The sequence below is a fragment of the Perca flavescens genome, chromosome 12 (assembly GCF_004354835.1).
Source record: "Perca flavescens isolate YP-PL-M2 chromosome 12, PFLA_1.0, whole genome shotgun sequence".
NCBI lineage: Eukaryota > Metazoa > Chordata > Actinopteri > Perciformes > Percidae > Perca > Perca flavescens.
Genome location: NC_041342.1, coordinates 21,563,533 through 21,587,031, shown reverse-complemented (window position 1 = coordinate 21,587,031; position 23,499 = coordinate 21,563,533). Strand labels below are relative to the sequence as shown.

Sequence of the window (23,499 nt, the reverse complement as noted above, 5' to 3'; positions counted from 1 at the left end):
ACAATGTCCAACATGTTTTCATCAAGTTTTAATAGTGTCAGCCAGCAAAATTCAAGATAATTTTACTCAAGTGACATCCATATGCAAAACCTTACAGTACAGCATTCTGTTTCCCCCACTATCAGCCAGAACGTTAAACAACACCATGCCCGTAACGTTACACAAAAATAATGCCTTTAATTAACTAGATTGCTGCTGATGCTGATTACATACTGCAATATGCTTTCTGCAGCTGCACAATTTAGTGAAAGTAGATCCAGATAATGATTTGCGTGCACATTTTTTGAGCAGCTTTGCATTTACATGCAGTTACATGTGATGTTAAACTGGGAATGAGTGTTAAAGCATGCATTCTTAACATACTCTGCCTGCCACATATTTCTAAAAAAAAAATGCTATTAACATCATATTATAAATCACTTCCTTCTGTGATAAGTTACCACGTGCTGAATCTTGACCAATATACTATCAGTACTGGTACATTCAAATACAAACCAGACATTTGCGAGAGCATGCCAATTTGTACATCTATAGAACAGTGCAAAAAACAAAATTAATTCCTGAGACTACTCACTAATTAGTCCCTTCAAAACCTTATGATTTTCATCACTTTAAGTGTCACATTTTGCTTCTCTTACCATTTATTGGACAATATTCTCTTAAAACAGGAAAAATGTGTGATATATCTACAGCAAGATGTATTGTGATTCCTCAATATCAGCAACACAAGACACATACAATGTGCTCATTTGTTCAAAAACAAAAAGGAATATGGCATTCACTGGATTTTTTTAGCTGCACGTAATTCAAATGCTTGGTTCTGAAAACAACCTGACACATGAATACTACAGTGCTAATAGAAATTTTAGAGCTCTTTATACAGATTTGTACAACATGACAAACCTTTTCAGACATGTTAATTCCCTCTTGTCAGCAGTCAAAGGCGGTAAAGATGAGGTCCTTTGCTCAAATGCTTTTTAAATAAAAGTCAGTGCAAAATAAAAGGCTTTTCATTTCTTAAATGTTTTACAATGTTATCTGCGGAGTGCTTGATTAAACAGAGCGTGTCTCCATCTCAATCTTCTCCTCTGACTGTGATGTTTCTGCTTCCTGGTGGCTGATGTTTGGCCGAACCGTCACAAGTGGACCACCGCTGTAGATGGAGTGGAGGAAGTTCCATGTCTCTTCAGAGATCTGCCCCGAGTCAGCTCCTGCTGGGTCAAACACACGCACTTAAATATCACTAATATATGCATAGTTAAAGATACTACTACTATCCAGAGGCTTTGCAAGAGTTGTTCTAAAGAAAAAAAGGCTTTATTTATCCATCCTATTTACACTTTTTTCTTTACTTATTTCATGCTTCCTAAAAAAACAAAGATTTAAAACAACATCTTTCTACAGCATACAATTAGAGACAAAATAAGGGCAACAATAACAATTATAATAGTTATTACCTTGTTTGAGTGTTAAATGGCCATTCTTGTTTACTGTGATCTTGGAATTATCAATGGGTCCCGGTGGATCTTAAAGAGGAAGAAAGACAATTAGTTGTCCTAATTGTACACAGCACTAATATGCATGCCTCAATTCTAATGGTTTCAAAGAGCGATAACGTTTAAGTGTCAAATGTTTTGTCACACTATGAAAAGCAATCTCTGCTCCCCACTTGTTACATTGAGAAAACAAATATTAGAGGAGCAGAAGTCAAAGAAAAAATGACATTTGCAGACGTGCCAGATGTAAGCGGTTATAAATAGATTTGACAATACAAAACAAGGGAAGCAAAAAAAAAAGAACGAGTGCAAGAAAATGAAATATATTTTGACACTTCATTTTGCTGTAGCGGGAGGGAAACTTGACTCGGGGGACTAAAGCAAACTCTTTGAAGACAAATCAAGAGAAAAAGTGGGACCTCAGTTTCTTTTGAACATGAGCAGCTTTTGAAAAGAGAATTTGGGGATGTCCCATATAAAAACAGTTTATTTGCCATGTTCTCCTATCCATGTAAATGAATAGACCTGACGCAGGACATTTGTTTTAAATGAGACAGTTACATTAAACAAAATTACAGCAGCTTTTCCATCACCAAATATCAAGCACAACTGTCAACTGTGAATCATTTAGCCTTTTAATCAGACATTTAAACAAGATAGGAGGTGAAAAAGACAGACTTCTGTCCAATTACCATTGTCTTTTCCTTTGACAAAGCCCTCCCACTCACGAAACCACTGCATGCTGATGCAGTATATGACCACTGGAGACTCCTCCTCCTGGAACGCCTTGTTCAGCTACAGAGGAGAGGGAGAGAGGAAATGGGGGAGGAGTGAGCAGTAGAGACAAGAGGGAGGAGAAAGGAAGCAAAGGGATGGGGAGGAGAAACAGGAAAGGGGGGGGCAAAAAAAATTAAGTGAGGATGAAAGGATAGAGAGGAGAGGAGATGGAAAACCTAATCAATTCTCTCTGGTAGTTATTCCAATTAGAACAGTCTTAACTCCACACTGCACCAATTTCATCTTTCTTGGAAATTCTCTCTCTCTCTCTCTCTCTCTCTCTCTCTCTCTCTCTCTCTCTCTCTCTCTCTCTCTCTCTCTCTCATTGTGTGAGTGAGCAGACTGAGCAGACAATAACAGCAGCATCTGTCCCAATGCATTAATGATAAGGCTTTCATCGGGCTCGCACCTCTCATCTCCTGCCGGGGCAAAGAGCACCAATACGTACAGCCTGTCAACTGGTTCAATAGACTGGAGAACAGTGTCTATACACTCCCATGAGTACTGGGCTGCACAAAGGCTCACTGACACACAATGCATTATCATTCACACCAATTTCTAACTGTATCTGGCTAAAGCTCTATGATCCTTGCTGCTCGTGGTTTCGCTGGTGAACGTATGGTTAAAAGACTTACCCTAACAAACATGTCCAGCTCTGATTTGCACCGTTTCTCCAGTTTTTCTATTTCAATCTGGCACGTGTGGCAAACATACAGGTGGTTGACAGCTGGTCCTCCTCCGTACCTGCAGGTAGCAGTCCACATTAACTCAAGCAGGAAATTATACTGTTGAGTACATTGAGTGATGGGAGAGTCTGTCTCACAGTTGGCCCTGTCTACTGTATGTACCTGCTGTAAAGGTGATCCCACACGTTCTGTGGCAGCATTACAACCAGGTCATCAATGAATGTTGCTTTGTTGGGGGGCACACCTGAGGAAACACATTGAAACATCCATTACATATTAAAAATATAACATTTTAAAGGTGACAGTTACATCACACATACTGTGTATTTGTTAGGGATCGGTTTTGGGAACATTGTGACTACTGTTGTGTTAAATAGGCCGAGAAGCTTGCAGAAATATGTTGAAGTCAGTGCTTACCCTTAGTTACCCTTACTATCTACACTATCTTTAGAGCAGTGGTTTCCAACCTGGGGGTCACGGCCCCACAAGGGGTCCCAAGATAAATCTGAAATGTTGCGAATAATTAACAGGATAAAAAAGGAAATAAAAAAAAACCCCATATATATATATATATATATATATATTTTTTTTTTTTAACCTTTATTTATTCAGGGAAGATTCACTGAGAGGCAGTCTCTCTTTTGCAGGAACACCCTGATCACATTCACACAGTTACACATTCATACCTGGAAGCTGCCCAGTACAACCACAGTCTGATCTGCTGGCCACTGAGCAGCTCCAGTGGATATCCTTGGATATCCAAGAAGAAACTGTCACTCTCATATCCACACCAAATCCATAATCTGTAAATGGGAAAAACAAGTAGATTTTGCCTCATTTTAAGGGGTCACAAGGCAAAACCATTGGGAACCACACTATATTAGAAGACAAGTATTTCTTCTTAATAAATGTGCGTTCAACAATTTGGGGGGAGAGATTCTCCTGGGAAAACATGCTGCCAGAGCCCCTAATAAAGGCTTCGCCTGCCTAAATATATTTTCCTGATGACATCCTTGGCTATAAACAGGAAAGTGAAAATAAACAGGAACACTTTCAGATTTGCACTGAAAGTAAAACAACTGGCTAAACTGCTGCAACATTTTTCACTGCACTGATATTATCTCTACTTATGTACCTGACTTAGCCAGTTATGAAGTGCTGGTAGCTGCAAAGGAGTAGGAAACAACCTGTAGGTGGTTATTTACAGAACGAAACACATTCTCTGCTGCCACTGTAGTCTAACTTAAATGTTAAATTCCGTAATTTCCAGCACTCTCTTAAAAGGGGGCAGAAAAGAAAGCATGCTCGATTGGCACAAAACCATTTTACAATTCTTCCCTCTTCTCTACTAAAACGAGAGAGAAGGATCGTCTGCACAAAGACAAGTAAAACCCTCTTTTGAAGTCTGCTATGTTGTGAAGGGAATACTCTGCAGTTTTTGTCGAAGTCAAAAATCCACAGCAAAGGATGAAAGCAAAAACTATGTTACGAGAAGGTAGAGCACAAATTTTTGACTAAATGCTAGCGCGTAGAGCAAGAAAAGAAGAATTCCTGTTCTGGGACACGCTGACCTCTGAGCAGTTTCAGAATGACCACGACATCACGTCACACGCACCTCCATGCAAACACAGGAAGTCGTCATTGGAAATGGGCCCCGGCTCAGCAAAGGTCTTGAACTTGTTAAGCCACTGGCGGGAGATGTAGAACTGCAGAAGGCTGGGCTCCATCATGTTGAATAAACCAGACACCCTCCTACGCTCTTTCAGTGCATCCTCGCTGCTCTTTCTGTGACAGGAATAGACCCACAGATTAATCACTAATGCAAATACATCAACGTGAAATGTAAGTATGAATATTAAAGCAGCACAGTGCAACTTAAAATGTTACACAGATAAAAGGGTTCTTTTTTACAACTGTCTGAGTATAACTATTGAGGTTTTTTGGCTTACTTATAGAAGAGGACGTAGGCCTCAGCATTCTGGACACAGGATTCAGACACCTCAGTCACACTTTGGTCATCAAATTCATACCACAGATTGTTCACATCATTCCTGCAGTACGCTATGTAGTGGCCACCTGGGTTCAGATAGGGTAATGCATTAGAGCAGCATTCATAAACCTAACAAGTACATGTGAAAATTGTCTACAGGCTAATGAATGCAAGACACTCCTCTGTGCCAACTAAAGGCGGATGCCCCAGTCTGAGCAGAAAGAGGAGTGACTGTGCCCACTCACTGCTGGCAGTGCCGTGGTGACAGATGACTGACAGCAGGTCATAGTTGGTGGTCTGGGCGGAGCTGTCTTTGGCCAGGAAAGGCTGCAGGTCCAGCCCCTCAAGCGGGAAGGAGACGTGGGTGCTGATCTTGGTGGAGAACATCAGTTCGTGCCTGAAGCGCTTCAAGTGGACACACAGAATCTAGAGCAGATTAACACACAAAGACGTTTTATTTTAGAAATCTGGTGTGTGAAGACTATAGGGAAAAAGACATGACATGAAGTGCTAGAGTTGTCTGTATACCTCTGGCAAACTTTGCATTTTACAAAATTTGACTCCGTTTCGTAATCTAAGAAGAAGGGAGATGAAAAAGATGGGCAATCATTACAGTTCCAGACATTGTCTTTCTGTTGTGAAATACAGTAGATTAGTAGTCCAGTTCAGTATTCAGCAAATTCAGAATTAGGCACTCACTTCTTGCATTTTTCACAGCTGTACATGTTGTCTCCTAGAAAACAAAAAGCACACAGTTATTGAGACATCAATCTTCATGTTTGTGCTGGTAGAACAGATTTACGCCCACTTGCTCACCCTTTAGTTCATCTCTGGCAAAGAAAGCTGCAAGACAATCTTGTAGCGTAACCACTGGACCCCAGAACCAACTAAAAATAAAAACAAGAAGAAGATTTATTTATTTATATTAGGACAATGCACATTAATCAACATTTCTGTAAATGCGCCAGTGTTAGCCAGTCGGCTAATTTTCAACTGTAGTCCTAGTTGCATGCATGTCTTTATGGTGGGAAGAAACCGCAGCACCCGGAAGAAACCCACGCAAGCACGGGAAGAACATGCGAACTCCACACAGAAAGGCCTGGGGGGTTCGAACCCAGAACCTTCTTGCTGTGAGGCAGAAGTGCTAACCACTGAGCCACCGTGCTGCCTACAGGTGAATTTTAAACAGGTGAATTTTACACAAAGAAAGAGCCAAGTATAGAGCCACTAAAGCTTGATTGTGAAGAATATAAATAACTATAATGTACATATTGGAGCGCCTTGGTAGCCGATTGGTTAAAGCTCATTCCATATAACCACAACGTCCTGGGTTCGATTCCAGTCTTGGGACCTTTGTTGCATGTCATACCCCATCTCTCTCTCTCCCCCATTTCTACACTGTCATCTGTCAGATAAAAAAATATGCCCAAAAAAAAATCTTAAAAAAAATAACAGCTATGGTGTACATATTAACACACCTCTTGATGTATTCCATGACAAATGCAATCCAGCCCTGTGGTGCGTAAGCTTCCCCACAGGAGCCGGCTTTAACCAGGGAGGTCTGGTGGGTGGCGGAGTGAAGCTTGGCCAGGTCTTCCTTCCCTGGGATAGGCAACGAGATATCCTGGAAGTTCTCCAGGGTCACGGACACCTGACAGCAACAAAACACACAGACAGTTTCAGTTACAGACATTTCAATCAAATTATTATTATTATTATTTTTTTTTTTAAATGCTTTGGTCAGGACCTGTCACTTTGTAGCAGACTATTATTGTCATTACAGCACAAATATCAAAATATGTAACATGACTGTGGATGTACAACTACATCAACAGTGTATATGAACATCAGAGCTGAGCATCAATTTTTAATAACATTCCAGACACAATGTCCCGTTCTCTAGTGCTCCCCTGCTACTGTCCCTCTCCCCCCTCTCAGCAGTCCCGTTATCTTAATAGTGTCCACACTAACCCGATCACAGGTGAGGCACTGAACTGAGCTGACAATGGTCCCATCGAACACATCTGAGATGACACTGCGGTATTTCTTCTGACGCTTGCTCTTTGGTGGGGAGAATGTGGTCACTGCTGTGTGAAGGCAGAGAGAGGGAGAGAAATGTGAGAATAGTGCCTGACTTTTTAAGATATGAATCTAGTTAGGACTGCCTCCGATTATGCAGAAGTACCTTTCTTATGTGCAGGGTTTAGGCTGGGCCAGCCTGAGGCAGCTTTGGGTGGGCTGCTGGACATTTTGGGAATATGTCCCTCCATTGGGACAAAACTCTGTGGTCTTGTAGAGTTGGACATTTGGATGTCTGGGAAGGAATCTGGTGGAGAGCAGGCCAAATATTAAGAGTTTTAATACCATAAATTTGAGTCAAAAGAAAATAATCTCTTCTTCTCCATAAATACCTGATGTTCTGCCTTGAACCTTGATGGCTCCCTGGCTGCTAATAATGGGTGTGGTTTCAGTGGTGGTGTCAACATCTTTGTCCATGTCCACTCCAGTGCTCCCACCCATGACACCATTAACTCCAGAGCGGTAAAGGTCATTAATCATGTTCTTTTCCTTCTGCCATTCCCTGTTGGCCTGGATCTCATCTTGCTCAGGAATCAGCATCTCGGCCTCGTTGGTGTCTTCCATCGTCACATTCCCGCCCTGCACCTCGTTATCGGCCCGCTCGCTGCTGCCGCAGGACTCGCATGACTGGAAGTCGTCTGACTGACTGCGGTTGTCCTCCTCGCGGCTGTCCTCCACCGTGATGCCATTGGACTGGTCGTAGGGCTCAGGCAGCGTCTCCTTCAGCTCCTCGTGAAGTTGATCCATCAAGCAGCGCAGAAACTCCTGAGAGTCCTGGAGGCCGAGGGGGGGGAATGATCACAAGAAATGTTATTTGAGGTTGTAAATTAGTTCTAAGTTTTACAGTTTTTTGCAGTTATTTTGGTCACAGTAATCTATTTCCTCTCCCTGAAAAGAACATTGAAATAAAACGAAGCAATAATAATTCTTCCTAAATATAATAAGAGTTCGACAGACACAGCAAAGCTTTCGCAAAGCTAATTTTTCCCAAATTACAAAACGGCAACCACTTCACCGCTTTGTTTATCCCAATTCTCCATCACAAAATCCAAAACCAAATGCTCATGAATGTGTAATCAAACTTAATGAACCACAGACATCCAATCTCCCTCTCTCCCTCTCCCAGGTACTGGGATGTTAACTTCATTCATAGCAAAGCTAATTCCAAGGCTGTGCAGCTCAGCATTGCGTGACAAATGAATATTCCACAGCTAACTCCTCTGAACAAAAACTGGCAAGCGAAGAGAAAACGGGCCCTTTTATCATTTCACCACTCAGGCTTATACATCCCTTATTTACAGACACTGGACAAAGACAAAACAGGACCAGTAAAAAGTCTTTGGAAATCCTTTATATGTACTGTATGAACTCTTTTCTTTTAAGCATGCCTGGAATCAAATCAAGCGATTTACCTTTAGTTTGTTAGTTTAGGTTTAATGTGTGCATTAGTGTGTGAATGATAAAAGTCAGAAGATGTGAGTTAGTAAAGTAAGGATTCAGTTTATCTGGCTGAGTGATTTAAGCCGAAGCTAAGGTTATTTATGTAAAGGAACAAGCATGGGGGATATGGAGTGGAAAAAAAAAAAAAAGACACTGTATAAGACCTGCGACAACTTTATATTCTAGGCGTCAGACCTGTAATAATCCCAGCTCAGCACAAATTCATTCTTAAAGGATTAAATTCAGTTCAAACTAAAGCCATGTTTTATATTCAACAGACTCATATTACTCATATTATTCGCAGAGCACAGAGGTAAAAGCTGAAAATCCACCCATTTATGTCACAACAACTGATCGCAAACATACTGTTGAACATGTCTGCCACCGTGAAGAGTGCCTCCATGTTTTATTTATAATGAATCTTTGCGCATTTACGTAAAGTTTCACATTTATTTCACTGTCTGCAATAACCCACCTGCTGAGAATATCCTCTAAACATGGGGTTTATAGCTTTGATCCCCTGAAACAAGTTGGTTGGGACCACGTAGGAGGGTCTGCAATGTGACAAAACACAGCATGCTTAACAAGTATTGTAATACACAATATCACAGTCAAGTCTTGTGTGAAGGTAAAGGTTTGCAATTAAGACCAGAAATGGGATTCAGGTTTGGCTCTGGAGTCCTATTCTAAACATGGTAAATAATGAAAGTGACCACTGAATTATGAAATAAACTGCAGCTTGTGGGCAAGCTCATATGCTTTTTCAAAGTCAAAGAGGAGTGAAGAACTAAAACAATGACAAGCGCCTACCGGTTCTTGTGCCACAGGTCTGACACTAGTTTCTGGTAGCTTCTGCAGAGTGCGGGCTTCTTGTCCGTCCTCACCATGCCACCACATTCCAGAAAGAATTGTGTCAAGGGCGGGCTGCAGTGGAAAGAGGGATAAATATATCATATGTGGGCACCAAACAAGCTTTCACTGAGACAGATTGATTACACTTACCAAAAACATTGCAATGCCGTGGCTAATTTTCAAAAACCTGCTAATCCTCAATAAGCCCAAGAGAAGATGATATAATTCAAAGAACAAGATAATGTTATATTTTTATACTCTGTCTGTTATGTCTGCAAATACCTGAAGTTCTGCAAATCATCTTAAGTTTAGTATGTTTTTGCTATTACATTCATATAGGTCACTCCAAGCAGAAAATGACAAATGGAAAAAAGAGATGGAGATTCAAGTTCAGCATTTCTACATAAATGCTGTCTTCTGCCTGTATTTTTGATTCATTTTGTTTCATTAAATCCGTGTTTCACTCTTGGAGTAACAGCACAAATTCCCGGAGGTACTGGCTCATGCAAGAAAACACCACACGCAGCTAAAAGTCGAAGGACATTGGAAAAAGCTGAAAAGCAAAACAGCTGAGGGGATTTTATCTGATGGATACAAACAGAGTGGACAGGAATTTGCGACAAAGAGACAAACTACAGGATGAATAAGGCATGGAGCGCTCCCATCCCTTGGCAGGAGAAAAGTCCTTCGAACTGAATAATGACCCTACAGTAACTGAAAGAAGCAGCGCTTACACAAACAGACATCAAAGGAAAGTTTCAGGAAAGGTCCCTCCTTTCCGCAGCTGCGTGACTCAGTTCCTCCTATTTTTGGAACGTGATTTAGATTGCAAATTTTGACCCACATCTTTTTTTTTTTTGACTTGTATCCAGACTCGGCATCATCAGTTTAATTTAAAAGTGTACCAGCTCCCCCCTGGGTAAATAGTAGGAAGGGGTTTGCTGTGCTTTGCTGTTCTATGAAAAATGAAATAAAAAGTTAGAGGTACAAAGTAAAATAATAACACAGCCTCAGGCTCAGCAGTGGAGCCCTAATTTGAGGGACCACACCAACAATCCAATCATAGAGAATGTATCAGAAGGATTGTCAATTCAATAAACAAAAATACAGCAGACTGTAACAGTAAGTAAGTACAGTTGTATGTGCCTCATAAAAAGACATTGTGGGAAAAGGAGTAGAAGAAGGAACAAAAGGAAAGAGCTGATGTTCTTTTGTAACAGAAGACCCTACAGGGAACTACAAAAGGCCATTTCTGCCATCTCAAATGGTGCACTGCAGCAATTTTCACTCAGCTGTTACTCTCCCAAATGAGCGCAGTAGCCATGGTGTTTTTTTTCCAATAAACAAGAACAAGGCAGTGAATAAAACCAAAAAATCAATATTGTGGGGTAGACAGGTAGATTTGGGGACAGAAGGCAGGTTAACAGAGACTCACCAGTTGGACAGGGCCTGGAGGGCAGCGTTCATGTAGCACGTGTTGCCTATGTTCTTCAGCCCCGTCAGACCTGAGGGAGACAGAACACACCGGGGAAATTAAAACAGCCACTCATCAAATGCTTGTAAATTTTGATGGCAGCCAGAAAGCCTCGACAATTTTAAGAACACCCACTCCATTTCTAAGATTAATATTTTACAGCAGGAGAAGAAAAGATGGCTACCTAGTGTATTTTAAATCAGCTACTGTGGCACAGATAGCGCATTCATCTTATACAAGTTTATAACCCACACACACACACACACACACACACACACACACACACACAATACATTTTGAAACTATAGCTTCTAAAATGATTTGAGGGATGTAAACAGAAAAATAAAAATAAAAAAATATAATAAAACGGTGCCATGGATTCAGCAAGTTACGCTGTTGGCTACAGCTTGAGTCCTGGTTTTTTAGCCTATATTTGTTTACATTTTGGCAAACTGGCACCATTAAAAGTATGCTGAATTAACTGTTCGTTCTTGTTTGCAATGTACCCATGAAGTTAAAGACAACGATCACTGGATTACTTTGACACTGTGTGATGATTCTCAGGGAAGGAAACTTATAAAGAGTTATAAGAGCCTTTTTTTCTATGATTTCTAAGAAGTGTATCATGTCTGTGTGTTTAAATTTGACTAAGTTAGGACTTGGGGCAATCGGGTTAAAGTTGCTTAATTGCCTCACAGTTCATAAACCTTGGATCATATGTGACGAGCCTACTCTACTCTAAGCTTATTTTCCTTCTGATCATATGATCTGCATTTGTGACAAAAATAACCAAGGCAGTGACTGGTGCCAATGCCTGAGCTACACCACATGAGGTTTGACATAACATATGCCATTTGGTGGAGCCTGTGTGTGTGTCTCACAGCACCGAGTGAAAACATTATTTGCATTGGTTACTCCGGCGGGACTGAAACACTCAGCACTGAAGTGTTAGTGCTAGGCTCAACCCACTGAGCTACACAGAAGCGGCCTGTAGTCCTTTCTGTTGCCTATAGGTATTGTGGTGTCTCTGGCCCTGTTGGTGCTCAGCTTTTAACAACAAAATGGCAAAGTGAGGTGTTCGTCATAAGTTGTACTTTAAAATCTTACGCACAAATTAACTGCTCTTATTCATTTAAATTATATTCTGTGCTTCGAACTAAAGCAACTGCTGATTACTGAGCTCCTGTGTTTGAGGTTTAATTTCAAATCATCAATGCAATGTTAATTTTTTACATTCAAGTCACCTCATTGACTTCAAAAGCAAATGATTTTAATTATTAAAAATTATCATCTGGGCAGGAAACTTTTTTTTTTTTTAGGTAACTTTCATTTGCAACATTAACATTTGTATCCCAATGTATTTGTTGACCTTGTAGCTGATATTTGTGGGTACAACTACCCTTGTATAAACACAACATTTCAGCAATTAAACTGTAACAAACAGTGTCTCTAGGGATGTGTCTGCTGTGCATATTTTATGTATTGTGTTGCTTTGCTAGAGTTTATTATAAACCAAATCTAGTGTTACGGACAGCAACATCTCACTGTCGGTTGGACTGACTGCTAGTTTTGGGTGGTGTCCTTTTCTTTTGTCTGTGGCCTAACAGATAAATGTTGTAAATATGAAAGCATCAAATGCTTTTTAGATGAATGACATGAGAGTATATACAGTAGTTCCTCGTCCTCATTTGCTCAGCGCCGTTAAATTCTAATAGAAGTAGAAGTTTTTGTAAACAAATATTGTGATTGGGTCTAAATAATAAGTCAAACTGCCATTCATTTTGTGACAACATGAACACTTCTTTTGTGTAAGCTGACCTCTGGCACGTAGTTCATCCTCCTCCTCTGTCTCCATGTCCAGGTCTTCACAGCCTCCATTAGGGGGCACTCTCAGAGAGGTTGGGCTCCCAGGGGCCCTGCTGTCATCCTGGAGTAACCGCACAGCACACACACACCTCATCATAAAACTCTTGTCTAGTAAATGGATAACCGCATACAGTTTGACTGACAGTTCAACTGTCACTCAGGACAGACTGGTGGAAATTATTATTTTAAGTATAATGGAAGAGCACATAGTTATGTAATAAAGCGAAAATACAGTAAACATGCAATGTTTTTTCACTCAACATACATACTTGCAAACAGAAAGGTTTAATGTTGCATATAATCTGTACTTCCTGCTGTTTAATATTAAACGTGCTTTATGACACTGCAATTAAATAAACCATGTAAGCTGTAAAGATAATAAAACAGGATGACAAACAGAGGGGAATATGGATCTTACCTGTTCAGCATTCTGTGGAGACGGGAGGGGTTTGCTGTTGGCATGTGGCGAGTGAGGACCTAGTTTACGCTCCAGAAAAACCTCCTTGCCGCAGGCGTAGCACCACACCCGAAGCGTGGTAAGGTTCACCGTAAGGTTGTGCCTCGTCTCCTGCACACAAAGTTGTTAAAGAGTTTGTGAACAGACAAACCCGAATGTGTAAACAAAGTAAAACAAAGAAAGACTGTTAATATTTATCCAAGAGCAGCTAATAAAGCACATGTGAACTTTCTTATCAAGGAGATGCTTTTTTATCTTCAACACAATCTACCAAACAAACATCTCATTAGACAATCAACAGGTTGCTTTTGCTCTTATATAACAAATACAGGTGTGCCTGCTGCCCAAATCTATAGCGTATAAAAGGAAACGTTTACGGAAGATTCTGGCACAGCGACTGTAACAGTATAGCTAAACAAAAGGTTTTCCCTCAAGCATAATGCAGGTTTTCAGCCCAGGTAATGTGAGATCCTACCTCTTTCTGTCCTATTAATAACAATCTATTATTGTGGTCTGACAAAATTAAAATGTATGTTTTACAATGTCAGCGTGATTGACAATATTGATTTAGTAGTTAACAAGAAAATATACAGAAAACTAAAACTTCCACAAATCTAGAATTTCTACAGACATTCTTCATTTTTGCATACAAAAAATGAGTAGCAGTATTACAACTATAATCTACTCTTATCTATTTTCTGATTTGTATATTTGTAACTATTGCAATGTGTTCTCATTTTGTTACAATTTACTTCTACAATCACATAAACAAGGTACTTAGGCTGCAGTTAACAAGTATTATAATGTATATTACTGTCAAGTAATTGTTTGGTCTATGAAATGTAAAAAAAACAAAAACAAAATTGCATTACATGTTCAACTTGCTTGTTTTGTCAGACCAAAAATCCCAAACCCAACCACATTCAGTTTTTTAATACGTAAGACAAAAAATAGCTGCAAATCCTCAATATACACAAAAGTCAGTGTTTTTATTTGACTAAGTATTTTCTTAAGAAGCTGGCATTCAACACTAGCACTCGTTTCCTCCCACCTACTATGAGATTTCTTGCAGGTAAAAAAGAAATTAAAAAATCAACCTAAAATACACTACTGTATCTTTTCAAGATCTTGGACACCAGTTCTGAGCTGAATGTCTCAGGTTACAGGTTTAGCTGGAGGCAGAGTAGGTAGTTACAGCAAGGCAGTCTTACTGGGGTGGAAACATGGCCGAGTTCTGCTGACCCACTGCTGCTCTGACAAACACCAGCAGACTGGCAGCTCGACAGGAGACTGAACGTGAGCAGCAGGCAACCAGCAGACCTTGCATTATTCATCAGGGCTGCATTAAGCCTTCACACAGCGGGGAGCAGGACCGGCAGAGGGGGCACACCAGACTGAGCACGGCCATGAAACTCCCCAGCTTAAATCATTTATGAAGGAAAGTACACCAGGTAGGGCATTAATAACAAGCTGGATTTATAGGGCTTAGAGGATGTTCTTTTCCCAGCCCACATACTGTTTTGTATTACAATTAACTATTTTATAGCTTTTGAAGTTATAATTTGTTATGTTCATTTACTTCTGGTCTGCTAAAATATTCAACACCATCACTAAAAAGACAATTGCGTTCAAGCCAAAACAAATCCTGAGTGCTCCTTCAGCGCACACAAAATAATACTTGAGAAATTAAAATGATGTTAAACATGTTTGATCATATAAATACATGTCCAAAATAAACACTGCAAAACTTTTATAGTGTTGCAGCACCAGCTTGCAGTGTGTGATCTTACGATTAGGATAATTAAGACGAGGCAGGATGGGTCTGCTAAAAATAATGTCAAGTCTCCTCTCTAGCCCTCAGCATTCAAGACATTACTGACTGTAATCAACAAGCGATAAGAAACACCAACGGCCACTATTCTTCTCAGTGGATTTGCAGTATTAGAACAAATGCATGTAGAACTGCTCAACTTGTAGCCCATAGGAGACTGCAAGGCTGTGGTAACCTTTGAATCATTCTATCTGCAATATGGAGAACAATTTCCAAAAGTTTACCATTAGTTGAATTTGCCTCAGAAGACATTTTTTGTGTGATGTTTGAAATACAATCTGGATGTAAATACGAATTATTTTGTTACCAAAAGTGCACACAGAAGTGAAGCTTCAACTTCGAAAATTAGCGGATCGAGCTGAAATCTTCAAATCAACGCTTTGCAACAGCCACTCACATTTACTTGCAGTATAGCTTGACTGGCAGAGGCATCTGATCCAACAGCACTGCATAGTCAAGAGATTCAGATGTTGCCCTCCCCTCAGGGCCTCCAAAGCACTAATTAAGCATGGCCCTCATTCTCACAAGATTTAAAGATGGCTTCTGTGGAAAGAACACAAAAGGCGGCTGGCGAGCTGCATAGACCGATGCCCTGGATAAGCGGATTAATAAAATTCACTAGTAATATCATGTAAAATCAGCCGGCTAACATTAAATCTATTTACCAGCAAGCTCTGTCTTTCATCTGGGTGGAGTGCTCTTTTTCTGCGGAGGTTAGAATTTAAACAGGCCCTTTCTTGACAATGGTTTGAGCAGATATGCGGATACTAATAGGCAACACAAATTACATTTACGTTTGCTCTCATACAGTATTCCTCCATCTCTTCTTCTAAACCCACTTGGGCCTGGCGTGCTGGAGAAAAAGCCTTAGTCAACACTTGGGAACACCAGAGGCTGAGCAAAGCTTCAGAGCAGCCAGGAGGGGCAGATACTGTAACCAAGGAACGGACAGTGCTACTGAATCTCCCTCAATTCCCAGGGCAATGGCAATTAAAAATGGACTAGCGCAGTGCCTGTTGAAAACATGCCGTTCGTAACGGGCCGACTGCTTGGCCTCCTGTATTGCTGCTTGCATCTTTTTTTAATGTAACCAAGTACATTTACTCAAGAACAGCACTATACAATTCTGAGGTACTTGTACTTTACTTGAGTATTTCTATTTTATGCTACTTCATACAAATATTGAACTTTTTACTCCACTCCACTTCATTTGACAGCTTTAGTTACTTTGCAGATTTAGATTATTAATACTAAATAACTAATAAGGGGAGCTCCTCGCACACCCGCATGATGTATTTGTTATTGTTCTTTTGCGAATGCAGGTCAGACACACAGCCGCACGGACAGACAGAGATTCCTTCCTTTATAAGATCGACTAGTGCTCGTTCAAAACATGCCTGTTCTGAATGGGCCAATTGCTTGGCCTGTGGTATTACTGCTTGCAGCTTTTTTCGAGAACCACTCATTCAAACAAACTCACACTGCGCTTCTTTGCTAAATAGGCATATAAGTCTCTTGATTTGACAAAATCACCGCGGTCATAAAGATATATTAAAGATTACAAAGTATTTTGGTTGGCGGTAACGTTTTTAGAAACGTACACAGTTTGAGAAGCAATGGCAGAGTTCCTGTTCCTCTAGGCTATCCGCTAGTGCTCGTTGACTCCAGGGAAGAAGAGTTCTGTTGTAACATTAGTATATCCAGCTTCCGGGCAACAAAAGTGAACTGATATTTATTCACACAAAAGTATGTTGAACGATAGCACACCTATTGGGTATGTAGTGCATTTCGGATGCAGTCGCTGACTTCAGCGGCCTCTAGGGCTGTCCTCTGAAGGTCCAATATTGAAATCATCAGTCGATGACCCCTCCTCAGTCGACTGAGATTCTTCAAGTCGTTTTTTGTTATCAGAGTCAGCGCTCCTCGTGTCACCACTGTGCAGTATGCCCGTGTTGACATCAACACGTGTATCGGGTAGGAGCTAGCGTTATTATTATACATCCATGGTACAGGCAGCTGCAGAATTGGACCCAGGAGGAGTCTGGGTGAGCTTTCTGCTTAGAAGCGGTGAATGTACAAATCACAGCAACTTAATACAATATAGTGTCTGGCTTTTGCTTGATATCTTGTCTGAGCAAAAAATGTTGTTGGCGTTGTGTAAGCTATTTTAATGAGTTGCCTCTCAGAGAAATGCTCTGAGTGAATTTAAGTTGGCTTTTTATTGTGAAGGCTAAAAAAGGAAGAAGTGAAGCTAGCATTCAGCGATACTTTTGGTTCACGCTGGTTCCGATTACGGCGCCTGCTTGTGTTTTTTTTATTACCCTCGGCTATAGTAGTTTGCACGCTTTAGCTCAGAGGGCTAACTTGGCTTGTTAACTTTATTATGTAAACGTCTTTGTCACTCTGAACGTACCGCCGAACCCCATTTTAAAAATCTGTCAGCGTGATGCGTGTAACATCTTTGTTATTGTTCTTGTACGCATGCATCTGACAGACAGCCGGAAAGACTCACTCCCAGAAATTCCGTCCATTATAGCGTCGACAGACAGCTGGACAGCCAGACGGACTCACTCACAAAGATTCCTGCCTTATAGTTTGATGATCCATTGCTGAAATTGCACTGAATGTGGAGGTGTCGGCAGACAGAGCTGGCTTGATGGGTTTTAACAACGCGTACACTTCAAAAGCCTAAAGACGCACGTGCTGGCTATTACATCGCGGAGAGACAAAGGTTAAAAATAAAGCAGTGCTGGAGGCAATTTTATTCCAAGTCATGGCTCCTGGGACTGCAGTGGTGTTCCTGTCCTGTTCTGCCATCTGTGCCTCCTCTGCCTCTCTACTGACACCTCCCCTCCTCTTTCGGTTCCATCTTTTTTCAATTCACCATCACAGTCCAGACTTTAGGATGTCCACCTTTTCAGTCACATCCCTTCCCTGCGCTTTTCTATGCATTCATTAATATTTCACGGCTGAAAGGCATCACTAAGATCTCTCACCTGCGAGTGCACAGTGCTGTGGTCAGTGTGAGATTCTCCACAGCCTACATATGCACAGCCATTCTGGAGAGAAAAACAAACAGAGTATGCAGAAATCCAAAACAAAAATCACATGTTTCTGGTGAAAAAAAACAACAGGTTTTTGTTTGCCGGTGAGCATTGCCCTACCTCCAAACACGCCCACAAATTTGGACCTCCAACTTTACAGTCTTGGCACTGGCCCTAGGAAAATATGAAGACACTCAGGTTAGAGTCACGTTTCAAAACGAAACTCAGCGAGACAGCAGCACAGTTCAAAAACACTTTAGATTCAGACTTGGTGAAGCGATATAAAACAAGTTATTCAGGAAGGGTTTTTGCAGGTCCTCTGAGGGTAAGGTTACATTTAAGACTTTTAGTCCTTTTTAATACCACATGCAATTTACAGTTATATCTGTTTCATGGTCATACTGGCCAATGAATGAAAGTATTATGGAAATATTTTATCAAATGAATGCGAACTGGACCCAGATAAGTGGCCTGAAATGATGCAAGGACAATCACACTTTTAGTTTATAGCAGTATAACGTCTGCCGACAGCCAGGAATCACATACAAAAACATTACATCAGGCTAGAAAAGATATTTCTTTTGAAAATTAAATTAAAGACTTTTTAGTACCTTATAAGACCTTTTTTGAGGAAAGTGAATTGAATGCTTTCTAAGACTTTTCAAGACCTGTAGATACCATGTAATTACATTTTTTGTTAAAGAGTGGTAAGTTATGAGGAGGACAGGGGACAGGGCCATGATAGAGAGTCACTCACATGGGATTTCTGAATGAGTTCTTCCTTGGTGATCTCCCCAACAGAGTCCAGATGGGGGCAGTCACAGCTGGATGCCGGCGGCATCACTCACCCACAGGTCTGAGAGAGATAAAGGGAGAGAGATGGAAGATAAAACACAACATTCAGTACACAACTTGCATTTTAAGTCAGGTGATCTATACAACATTGTAGGACTTTTTGTTTTAAACGAATGTTTATCAACCCTACATCTGGTATTTGATAGAGTAATGGGAGATATAGCCAAAGAACAGCACAAGTAAAACAGTAGGGGTGTGCAAAAAAAATCGATTCATATTCAAATCGCGATTCAAGCTCTACCGATTCAAAATCGATTCATAGAATTCCAAAAATCGATTCATATTTTTTTTATTTTTTTTTATTGTATGTCTACTGCAATCACAAAAAGTAACTACATTTACATACTGTGAATTGTATTTTGAAGCGAGAATCGTTTTTGAATTGAAAATCGATTTTGAATCGAATCTCGAGCCTAAAAATCAATATTGAATCGTAACATTTTCTGAATCGTGCACCCCTATAAAACAGTCAGGCTACTGTAACCTGAGTCACCATCCCCACGACATAAATTTGTCCATGCCTGCATGACAAATTCCTCTTGTTATCAGCCACTGACATGCCAAGCAGCTCATCACTCCACAGCTGTCAACAAGTAGTGTCCGAATGTTGTTGCCATAAATGATTTTAGTGTTGACAATGCAGAAAGAAAGCAGAGACACAGACTGTACATACAAGCAAGAACAAATCTACTGCAAACACAGCTCAAATAATTTAATTCTGCTAATCAACAAAGCTCAACCAATGAATGTAAAAACATGTCTATCTTCATGTAAACTGTGATTTTAGTTAACTTGCCATACCAGCAAAATATAAAAGAATGGCCAACTCTGAGACAAGCTATGCAAACGTGCACAAACGTGAGATGTGCACACAACTTAAAAGGAAGTAGCCCATGGGTGTTAACAAGCGCAATAGTAAGCACCGATTATGCTTGAGTTTTGGTGGATGGTTAAGTGCATGTCAATATCATATCCTGGTTTCAGAAACCCAAATAACCCCCAACTTTTAGAAGTATGCAAGAGGGGTACACCTGATAGTGATAGTTTCTAATCACTGCATGCCATGTGTGCAGGTGCATCATCAACGTAAGTTACATAGTTAATCAGTGAACTTAAGACTGTGGTTGTAAACAATGGGTCGACAATCAACACTCAGTTCGTAGAGATAAGTGTCAGGAAGTGTTGAGGAATTGGCACAAAACCATGATACTTATGTTCTGATTGCCTCTGCTGACCAGCTTTGTAACATACTGACAATGTGTGACACCCCAATAATTCTTTTGAATTTTGAGAAAAACCCTACCAAACCTTGCATCAGATTACCTCGGGTGCTGGAAGATTTGTAGTGTAGTTTTTACATTTGTAAGCCAAATGCTGGTAAAAATATGCAAATGGCTGGTAGATTTGTTCACTCACCAGCCACAATGGTTATCTATTGAGTGGCTGGTAAAATTTGGACATTTACTAGCCATTTGGCTTAATTTTGAACCCTGTTTGTACCTATCATAAAGTACTTTATACCTTTATGATGGACTCCTGCTGTACTTTTTTCAGTGTGTATGAAAAGAGGAAGTTCGGCAGCTACCCGACAAGACATATAAGCCCTGTACAGTGGGATGACAGGAAACCACTGGAGGTTTCTATTTTTCATGCTTCTTGAGAAGGCCGCCTTCCCATCTTCTCTTCAAATGGAAACAAGGCTCATGCACTGCTTCATATAGCCCTTAGGGGAGCAGGGGGTTCGCTTGAAGAGTGACAACAAAAGAAATGGGTTACTTGGAGTCTGTCTATCAAGAGTCCTGTATTTGAAAAACAGTTGCATCATAAAGCAAGTAACCGTTTCAGTGCGTGCAGAAATAATTTCTCTTAAGTGCCAAATTATACAAGCAGGGCTTGATCAATGGTTTTAAGACCTATCCTCTCAGGGGAACAGGTATATCTGTCAGCAAAGCACTTTTGAGAAATGTTGTGAATTAATAGGTGAAAACGTAAAGAAAGAAAACAGGAAATAAGAAAGTGAAGTAATTATCATATATTGATAAAGCATTTATCAACCAGCAGATTTATTTCAGGAGTCACAAAAGCTGTTACTATTTTACTATTTATCTATGGCTGTCTTAAATGTGTAATAACAAGACTGATCATAATTACTTTTTTTATTTTTGTCTTTTTGAGAAACTTTCTCTGAGTGAAAAGGCCTCTTCAGACCATAGACCATATACTTCAGACCCCAAAATTGTCACCATGTGTCACCCACAAGACACCAGATCATTGAACGTGTAACCACTTTGCTCATGGCAAGGTGACAAAGTATGGACCTTGTTAGAGGTTGCACGCTGGCATTCAGACTTAGAGGCATGTTCAGGTGTCAATGGCAAAATGACAGCGGAGCCAAGCCTGCAGCGCAATACTGTGCTGCACATGATTCAGCACATTTAAACCACATCAACATGATAAAAACCACATGCCTGAGTGTCACAGCATACACCAACCTACATGAGACCTAAGATGCAAAGATTTGTCATGTAAGACAGCTGATCAAGCCAAATGTATGAAAAAAATACACCTGACATCACACCTGATATTTTGTATGATCATGGTTGATAAAGTGATTATTTGTGTGTTCAGAGGTCCACAAATGCTGCTTGTTTGCAGACACATGACATGTTTTTCTGCCAGGCAAAGAAGTGGACGCAAGTAGCTGATCCTTATTCATGTTCAGTCTTGTACAAGTCAATAGGCCCGTTTCCACAGCAATGCTCATCAATTTTGCGAACATGGTTTACATAATGTAGAGCTCCTTTATTTTTAATACAAAAAAGTAAATCCAAACAAACTGATAAGACACAAGGTCATCTACAGATATATTTGTGTTAGAGGCTCCTATACTGGAATTGCCCTGGACTTTGGATGCACGCGTTCAAACGGTCAAATTTACCAACTCACTGTCCCCCCAACAGTAAATCACTCACTTATTACAGCTAGTACACACCAGGAAAATCGTATTAGCCGGTGGTTTTACAGTCAAGCCTTAAGCGATTGCCCAAGGTTGGTGGAGGAGAGAATATCTATCTTTACTCTTGCATCACATCACACACAAACCATCCTTACACTTTCACTGTCTTCAAAACCAACATACTCCAGGTTTGATTCTGCACAAAGAGGTGGTGTACAGTTAGGGTGGGGCGTTGACCCGAACCAGGCAGTGCACATGAATCCGATAATGCCAGATTCCGTGTTATCCTATAGTTAATTTAGATGCTAAATTATAGTACATTAACACTGCATGGCACACAATTAGTAAACTTAAGTACCCTAATAGCAAACTTTAGCAAGTAAAGCATCCACCAAAGGGTACTGTTAATATTAGCCATCATGTTGAAAACGTAATGTTAACTGGCAGTTAATGACATCTTAACTAACTAGCACCCAACTTATTTCGGCCAGGTTTTCAACTAATAGCGAGTTTATACTGTGGTAGATGGAGATGTTTGGCTTTGGCCTTGTCCACTGCTCAAATTGAGCTGTCCAAACCAGGCGAGGCGTTGACAGCAGCGTCACAGGCTGACTAGCAATCTTTCGCTAACGTTACTGGTCATCTCACGTTAGTCAATTATTTGCTTTGCAAGATAGCCATAACTACGCTTAACGTTTGTAATAGCGTTTAACGCAAGCGGTGAAATATATTTAGCCACGTGAGATAAGATTGGAGATGGTTTGCTATTGAAGACCATCTCGCTAGTAACATGCTATAGCTAATGTTAGCCACTAGCCAGCTAACGTTCCTGTATTACACGATCACTGGCGATCCCACAGTGACTACACCGGAGTCAGCAGAGAGCTAGCTAGCATCCTGAAATAATGTCAGCCTCGATCCTTACCTGTGCGATAAAAAAAACAGGACGTTTCTCAGGTAGATCCAATTGTACTTGATGTATAAGGCACAGATTCAGTGTGTATTTAAAGATATATTTCAAAGGGCAATCAAGTCACATTAACGATAACCGTTCCTGTCGCCCAGCGTGGTTGCTAACGTTACAGCTGTCTCCGCCCCTTTTCCGGTTAAAAAAAATGTAAACCCTTCCCATCCTACTGTAAACATTACATTAGATGTTTACATGTTGCCTTTTATAGCTTAACAGCATTATAGTTGCATAGTATCACAATGAGCAACTATTAATTAGCTTAAAAATGTCACCGATAACACTAAGTGTTATTTTACAAGTTATGCATAGGCTAGCAGATGTACAGTCTATGATTCAATGTGAAAAAGAATGTAAAATGATGGGGGGCAACACACAGTAAACCCATCCCAAACGCCATCTAGCGTGTTAGGTGCATTTTGTGATACTAACAGAGAAGAAATACCCTCTGCATAAACTTAATAAAATAACCTTTAACATCAAAATGTGTTAATTTTAGGACAAAATATGTTTAATAGTTTTCTTTTCCTTTATGTTTTAGTAATATGTAGCCTATTTACATTTATTTTTGCTGAATTGACTGTCAACCTTTGACTTGAATTATAAGATAATAAGTTATAATTTTAACTTTTTAAGTTGAAATCATGCCATAAATTAATAAGTCAAAAATGTATCTTACCGCAATAAGTCAAAATTAAGACTACTTACTAGTAATTACTCTGAGATAAG

General features: G+C 40.2%; 1 protein-coding gene across 2 annotated transcripts; it reads right to left on the bottom strand.

The window, feature by feature from the left end:
- Positions 1–6: 6 nt before the first annotated feature.
- Positions 7–22,909, bottom strand: usp33 (ubiquitin specific peptidase 33). 2 transcript variants are annotated; one of them, XM_028592827.1, is made up of 24 exons: positions 22,729–22,909; positions 18,750–18,848; positions 18,113–18,166; positions 17,945–18,007; positions 13,079–13,228; positions 12,613–12,721; positions 10,756–10,825; positions 9,279–9,392; positions 8,944–9,022; positions 7,361–7,802; positions 7,135–7,275; positions 6,921–7,036; positions 6,428–6,600; positions 5,766–5,836; positions 5,649–5,682; positions 5,478–5,523; positions 5,195–5,375; positions 4,909–5,035; positions 4,575–4,744; positions 3,122–3,203; positions 2,909–3,017; positions 2,189–2,291; positions 1,458–1,526; positions 7–1,211 (listed from the first exon to the last, which is right to left on the bottom strand). In XM_028592827.1, the coding sequence occupies exons 2-24, from the start codon at positions 18,831–18,833 to the stop codon at positions 1,054–1,056; spliced, it is 2,745 nt and encodes a 914-aa protein (XP_028448628.1). In that variant the 5' UTR covers positions 18,834–18,848; positions 22,729–22,909; the 3' UTR covers positions 7–1,053. The 2 variants fall into 2 exon arrangements, with proteins under 2 accessions (XP_028448628.1, XP_028448629.1); XM_028592828.1 differs by lacking the exons at positions 7–1,211; positions 1,458–1,526; positions 2,189–2,291; positions 2,909–3,017 and having other exon boundaries at positions 3,123–3,203; positions 4,531–4,744.
- Positions 22,910–23,499: the final 590 nt, after the last annotated feature.